This window comes from Quercus lobata, chromosome 12, assembly GCF_001633185.2.
Source record: "Quercus lobata isolate SW786 chromosome 12, ValleyOak3.0 Primary Assembly, whole genome shotgun sequence".
NCBI lineage: Eukaryota > Viridiplantae > Streptophyta > Magnoliopsida > Fagales > Fagaceae > Quercus > Quercus lobata.
The window spans coordinates 39,145,512-39,153,630 of NC_044915.1; the positions used below are offsets into that span (position 1 = coordinate 39,145,512).

An 8,119-nucleotide genomic window follows, 5' to 3' on the forward strand; every position below is an offset into this window, starting at 1 on the left:
GGGTATTAGAGTGAAGGTTCAACTCTACGTTGGTACTTTGGGATAGGTCAGGGTAGTGGTAAGATTTCTCATACTTGTAACCGCATGATTATTGATTACTGGATTCTTGGAAATGGTGACCTTAAATTCATTTGGTGGGGTTTTTGTCTTGCAAAAGGTTTTCTCCATTTGTCAACAAATCACCGTGTCAATTTAATTTCCGCTGCATTTAGTTTATTTGGTGATTTGTTGGTGCCTCCACGATTTCCATGTAATTTGACCTAATTAATCAACTTGGATAATTGAATTAATTAACCGGGGTCAAGCCAGGGGCGGCGCCACCTTATGGTCAGGGTGGTCCCAGGACCACCCTGACTTGAAAAAAAGAAAAAATTTATACATAATAATTTAAAATTTTATATTTATCTACCTTTAAAAAAAAAATTTAGGAACACCCTGAATTTTTTTTATGTCAATAAAATTAAATTTTGATTCATAATTTGAGCAACTTAACAATATATTAGAGTCTTTCAATTCTTTTAATTTTTGCTTTAAGTAAAAGGCTATGCCCCCTAGAAAATAATGACCGGCCCCCAATTCTTTCTAGGATCTCTACTTAGTCCAATAGATAACCCAAAGTCCTCAAATAAAATACTAGTTAGCTCTCCCAATTGTCCAAATGATTTGTTGTCAATCCAAATATCCAATAGACAATAATCCACACCCTCAAAATACCGTCTTTTACCACTCATTTTCAAACAAAAATTTACTTTTTTTTTTCATCATTCTCAATCTCAAGAAGCCACCTACATGATTCTCAAAGAAAATAGAAGTAATCCCTACTACTTTTTCTCCTGCTGATACAAGCCCACAGTGCCTTACGTTTCTTTAGTCTCATTGTTGATTGCTCTAAACACATTAACTCTCTTCTCAACAAGGGTAGAAATCAAATAAACTCCTTTCATCTAAAAAAAAAACTATCCATATTTGCTTTCAGTTCTAGCTTCTTCTTGTATCTGGTTTGTTTGTTTCTTCAACATCATATGGGTATTTAGATTTATGCTTTTTATATATATGATAATGGTCATTTAGTTTTATGAATATGCTTTGTTTATTAAGTTGTTCAATTTGTTGTATTGCTATATGATAATATATTATATCTCTTTCCATATCATCATTTTTTTTTTATAATTTGAAATTAGGAGCTGAATAATTCATTAAAAAATAAGAAAATTTTCAATATTATGGATAATGATGGGTTGATGGTGCTTAAAATAATAGTATACAAATTTTTGTATGTGTATTGTAAAATAGACTGCCTTTTGTACTTCCATTAATATTTAAAAATATGACAATATATCAAAGTTGATAATTTTTTATTTATAAATTTACGAATTATGATTTTTCTATCAATATTGCAATTTGGCCCCCCCCAAAGTACGTGTTCCTTGTTACGCCTTGTTCAGTAACACTAACAACAACCACAATTGAACTCCACAAGTTTTATGTTGTAAAACTTTATGCATTTGCATATTTTTTTATTGTTGTTGTTGTTGTTGTCGTCAATATATAAAATTTTCTTTTTATTAGATTCTGTAATTTATGCTTCTCGAAGAACACCTTGAAAAAATTTCTTGGAGTCGCCACTGGATCAAGCTATCTTAACCCAACAAACATAATTGCCTCCAATGGATCCTCTGATTGGTGAAGCCCAGGCCGACCTTTTGGCCCTCAATTTGGTGGTGCAGCATCAACACACTTTTGTTTTGTTTGAAGGAGATTCCTTCCAAGTCTTAGAAGCTCTCAACCAGCTCTCCTCAATCTCTCCAGATTTCTTAACTCCAGTTGTGCCACCTGTTAAGGGTTCTTTAATTAATTTCTTTATATTGTTAGGGTTTTTGTTTTATTAACCGACATATTAATTATTCAGCCCACAACCTTACTTGTTGGGTAGCTTACTGTAAGTGAGATGAGCCTTTAAACGTCTATTCTCTTTATGACTGGATCTTCTCCCCGGGTTCTAGAAATGGGTTCGGGCCCTCCTCCATTTTTGCCTTAAAGTATATTTTTATTAAAAAGAAAAAGAAAAAAAGAAGAAGTCCCCTTAAGGTCCATGCTTTATCATGGCCGTGGGCAGACCGTTGCTGCCAGTCAGAAATTTTCAAGTTGTATAATTTGTAATCCGCAAACCAACTTTGCATGTAATTGTTTTGACGGGACTTTTGGGCCCGACCCTAGAGCCTTTGCCAAATTCCTGGATTCCTTGAAATTGGGCTCTGATTACTTTGTTTTACAATATCCACATGGCCCATTATGATTGACAAATAAATAGAAAATTTATGGCTAAAATCAAAATTATATAATTAAATTTGGATGGGTCAATTATTATTTCTGCCCTTAATTTTTTTTTTTTTAATCCTTAAGGTTCATACTTCTTGTCATCAAGTTGCTCATTCGGTCCATAAATTTCTGTTAACCATTAAAAAACACTTTTGTGTTATTACCTATTGTTAAAATTCAAGTAATACTATCTCCACAAAATATTTTATAACATTTTTTACAAAAACTTTTCGTGACTAATTTTTACTTGTTTTACTTTAGACTCACTATTAACATCACTTTTTCACTTACTAAAGAGTATCCGTAGCAGCTATTGTAAAAATTATGTCATTTTACCACATCAAAAGCCTACTTTATTATTTTACCACATCATTTTACAATATCTCATTTATCAGATGTTCTATATTTTTACCACTTCATTTAAATATTATTTCTTAATTCTTATTTTAAAACCTGGGACTGTAGCCACAGATGGGGATTGGGGACTGTAGCCACAGATGTCACAAAATTAAAAGCTTAGAACATGGGGACTGACCGACTGACAGAGAAAGAGGAATAAAAAAATAAAAAAATCATATGCCACAGATTTCCGTACCGTGCCAAATATATGATGACACTGTAGCATGTTGTAAAAATTATGAGATTTAGCACATCTGATATTTGGTGTTTTTTGGTGTTTGGTGTGTTAAATGTGCCAAATATTTGGCATTTGGCACATTTAGCACATCTAGTGTGGGTGCTCTAACAAGGCAACAATCATTCCCCATATTAGTAGTTTGTAAATAAAATTGTAAAAAAATTTGTAATTCTATCATTTTCCTTAAAATTTCATTTAAATAAAAAATGAAATCTATTTTTCAAAAAAAAAAAAAAAAAGCACTAAATCAAGGTCCATCAATAGAGTGAATCAAAGAGCACTAGATTATCCATGGTCAAAACCCATTAGCCAATACAAATATAAAATCAAACTCATATAATTTGGCAACAGTGTTTTAACCTTAAAGGAAAAGGGGCATGATCTTTCTCAAAAAAGAAAAAGAAAAAAGAAAAGAGGCATGAAAATCAAACCCAAAAGGAAAAAAATAAAAATAAAAATAAAACCCAATTCACCCTTGGCCAATATATGCCACTACAAATCTAAATCAAACTCATACAACATTTGACATGATAGGAAAAAACCAGAAAAAAGAAAAAAGAAAAAGAAAACATTAATATCAAACCCACTCAATCAGTAGACGTGGCAAAACAGGCAGGGCGGGTCGGGTTCGGGTCAGGTCAATCGGGTTTGTGGGTCAATTGAGTCGTGTGTCTAAATGGGTCATTTTTAAATAGGTCAACCAGGTTGCGAGTTAATCGGGTTGTGGGTGGGGTTGGGTTGACCTGTATTTTTCAAACAAGCTTTTTTTTTTTTTTTTTTCAATTTCAAAAACAAATCAATGACAACCTACTTAGAAAGAATGAATAAAATCAATGACAACCTGTTTAGAAAGAATAAATAAAATCAATTAAAAAAATCAAAAAAAATTCTGACAGTTTTGAGCATGACGAAATTTCTTTATTCTCATAAATTCATGATAGAAAAAGTCTTCAATGTTAATAACTCACTATCAAAATGCATGTAATTACAAGTTTACAACTTCAAAAAGAGATAGGTCTTAAAGAGTACTAAAAAGTATATATTTTAAGTTTACATCACTAATAATATCATTCCCACAAAAGAAGAGGAAAAAAAAAAAAAACTACATGTCATGGACCATGTTGAGTTATCAGTCTCCTTAAGTGCACATGTTCCTATTACATTTAAAATAATAGTAAAGTTAGATTACTTAGAAAGATAAACTAAACAAAAAAAGTTTTAAGAACAAACATAACATATTAAGTAAAGAAGAATAAGTAAATATTTTATAAAAATTACACCTCAATCTCAATCTACTCAACGTTGGTAGCAGATTCAGCACTGCAAATATTCATACTTGCAAATTGTAGCTCAAGTTGGCCAATTTCTAGCATTTTCATCTACAATACAATATTTTTATATAAGTTAAGGTATCACAAAAGCAAATCAATAAGGAATTAAAATTGTATAATTATGACTATAAATAAATTAAAGACTAGAGGCGCAAGAGTCTTCTCTAAAAGACTGAAATTATGAAAGGCTGAAAGCTTTTCCCTCTTAGTGGTTTGTGCCTTTTAGCCTTTGTGGGTACTACAGCTACTACAAGTTTTTTTTTTTTTTTTTTTAGAATCAACTACAAGCTCTTAAGTCTAGCCATTTATTGTGTTAGTGTACTAGACTACTAGACTACATTTGATTGAAATTGCGAGTCAAGTGTGTGAGCTCAGAGCTGTGAATTGTTGTATCAAATTGAATGAGAATTTTTTTTTTAATAAATAGGTTGTCTTGTCTTGTCTCATGTCTGTGAAGTGTGAACATTTATCTATAATCTATTGGTTTCGGTACTTTGTGCTTTATGCACTTAGCATCAAGCCGTAATCTAAATATTTTTTTTAGCGAATTTTTTTAATGGGTCAAGTCACGGGTTATTCGGGTCGGGTTGACCCGCAAAAAATGGGTCGGATCACGGGTCAACCCGTTTTTTGATTTGGGTCAACAAATTCAAGTTCGGATCAAGTATTTTTCGGGTCAGGTTGGGTCCGCAAATTCTGACCCATTTTGCCATGTCTATCTATCAGTCACCTAAAGCCAAAAATTTCAATCACACATCTTCTCCAAAAATAAATAAATAAATCAAACCCCAAGTCCCATAAGAGCACAATTAATATACAAAGGAGGATAAATATAAATAAATCAAACCCTAAAATTAATGTCATTTACTATTAAGGTTCATAAGAACACAAATATAAATAAGGATAAAGTTTAATAACTACAAAATTGGTTGTAGCCTAAAACTACAATCTTACTCAATATCTTTTTATTGGAGATGAATTTTGACAAATTCACCATTGGATGACATATTTTTCTTATATTCTCCATACTTGCAAAATTTCTAAAAAATTGAAGATCAATAGTTATGTTATCAATAAATTTTTTAAATTGCAAGTTTTTGTAGTTCAAAATTATGCATAAAATATAAATTTATAGATCATAGAGTAAATAATATTTGATTAACACAAAATTTGATATATGTATTAAGAACGTAAAGAATATGCAATTAAACGGTTAGATTTTTAAAATATATAGTAATGTTTATTTTATTGAGTAAAGTTATGTCTAATGCTACAACCAATTTTGTAACTAAATTTTATCGTATAAATAATTTAATTAAAGAAGGTTGAAGGAGGATAAATTATTGTATACAATTGATATATAAAAAGTTTAATTCTTGGTATATAATCACATTGCACACACTTCATACATACTCTTTTAAAATCATTTTTTGATTCTTTTGAAAATACAATTTTAATTATAATTATGAAATGGTAAAATGACATTAAATGTTTCGTACACATAATGTAGTAATCACTGCTCATATACAAAATTACAAATATAAAATTTATATTACATATTTCATTAGAAGGATACAAGGAATCGTGACGAAGTGACTTACAACTCATTGACATTAATTACATCGTATTTTCCTCTACAAAAAATAAAGGTTTAAATCTCTATTGTCCACTCGCTCAAATAAGAGTAATGTTGGGATATCAACTTTGACACAATTTTATACTACAACTTGTCATATGGTGAGTTGTGATCAGTAAGAATGTCTCAGTGAACCATGTGAAGACATACTCTTACTAAACACAACTCGTCATGTGCCAAGTTATGGGGCAAAATTATACCAAAGTTGATGTCTCCATTTCTTCTCAAATAAAGAGGATAATTGCAGATCTGGGAGAGTCCGGTACAACCACTTAATGCAGTAGACACAATTAATACCCCAGTCCAACAAACACTTTAAATTACCCATAAAATTAAATAGCAAATGAAAAGACTGACTGAAACTAATTAAAGACAAGGAACAATTTAGGATTCTGCTTCTTCTACATGCATGTTTACAGTAGAATTAATCACCATATTAATTAATAATTATCGGCTAATCCCTTAATCAACGGCCATGATTGGATAACGACAAATACAATCAGCCCATGGGCCCCTCTTGGACTCTCCAATAATGGGCCTTATGCACTCCCAAACAACACTATTGCACTTGGACCCACTGCCCATACCAAGTTGCCAAACCTTGTCACCTTTGTTCACTCTTTCTTTAGCTTCCAAGTAAGCCAATTCATACCACAATGAAGAGGAAGACTGGTTACCAAACCTGTGTAGTGTCATTAATGCAGCTTCCATGTCTCTATCTCCAAGCTTTAGCCCTTTCGCTATCTCTCTGATCACTGGTCTCCCTGATGTTGGCAAGCAAAAATGCTGTATCACTGTCTTGAAATTTGGCACGTATATTTCACTAGATTTGTCAATAAATTTCTTCCATAAAATTGAAACACCATGCCAAAGTTTCTCTGATAAGGGCAAGATTGAGGAACCAAGAACGGTGATGTTTGATCTGAGAGTTTCTCCAGCGACTTGTAGTAAATCTCTCTTCAGTGTAACCCCAAGATTTCCTTCAGAGTCCTCTTCACGAAATGCTGAAAGATAAGCCTTGTCATCAAAGGCTCTTTGGGTTCTCAGTGTTCGAAACAGCTTGTATTTTGAGTACTCCTTTGCTTCTTTTCTATTTGAAAGCAAAATGGCTGCACTGCCTGTTCTGAAGAGGCAGTTAAGGGGCAACTTTGTTCGGTCATTTCCTGAGTACCAACCGGAAGACAAGATTTCAGTGCTAAGAACAAGAGCATAAGAGTTTCTGTGGATTTTTAGGAGACTTTGAGCCATATCAATGGCAAGAGCGCTTGCACTGCATCCCATACCAGAGAGAGTATAGCTCTTAATATCACTCCTCATGGAGTATTTGTTTATGATAATGGAAGAGAGTGAAGGACAGTGACAAAAACCACTACAATTTACGATAAGAATATCAATGTCACGTGGAGAGAGACCAGTTTTGGAGAGTAGGTCTTCCATGACAGGGAAGAGCACCATACGGACTTCTTTGATGGATTCTCGTAGATGGGTTTTTGGTGGAATGTAGTGTAAAGCTGGGGGCACACAGGTCTCTTCACTTTGTCCGGAAGTAGTGAGGATTTTGGCCATGAAAGAGAGGCTTTCAGCGTCATGGAATTGAAATAAGGAAGCATTTTCAAGGAAGGAGGAGAAGGGGATTCTGCAAAAGCTTGGAGGTTTAAAACATGAGAAGTCAACTAAATAAATTGGAGGAGGTTTTGAAAGGAAGAGTTTGAGGATGAAAAAGAGGATGAAAGAACAGAGAAAGAGGAAATGGAAAATGGGTTTCCATTGATGTAAGATGAAAAATGCTTCTATGGAAGCTATAAGTATGACAGCAGAAAAGCTTAGAAGTTCCAAGAAAATAGAATGAAGTTGCTGTGACAGAAGAGTGGAGGGTAGGGTAGTGGTATGTTGAAGAGGGTCATGGCTAAGCTTAGACAAAGACTCCATTAGAGAGAGGTAGTGGAGAAGATGGTGATGGTGGCTTTGATCAGGCTAGTAGTGATGGGTATAAATGAACGATTTAAATGAGGGCCAGTATGGTTATCAATGCAAGTTGGTACATATTTCTTGTGAGTCGAAGGTGGCAGTTGAGCCTAAACATGTTGTAATAACTACATAATAATAACTACCTGGGAGCATTTTCTCTTGTCAAAACTCTAAGTTATCATTTCATAGATTTTCCATGCTTCTAGAAAAACAATGCAAAAGATTTTG

General features: G+C 33.0%; 1 protein-coding gene across 1 annotated transcript; it reads right to left on the minus strand.

Moving 5' to 3' along the window:
• Nucleotides 1-6,213: 6,213 nt before the first annotated feature.
• On the minus strand, nt 6,214-7,915 carry LOC115971823 (3-ketoacyl-CoA synthase 6-like). Its single transcript, XM_031091887.1, has one exon. The coding sequence runs from the start codon at nt 7,850-7,852 to the stop codon at nt 6,386-6,388; it is 1,467 nt and encodes a 488-aa protein (XP_030947747.1). The 5' UTR covers nt 7,853-7,915; the 3' UTR covers nt 6,214-6,385.
• Nucleotides 7,916-8,119: the final 204 nt, after the last annotated feature.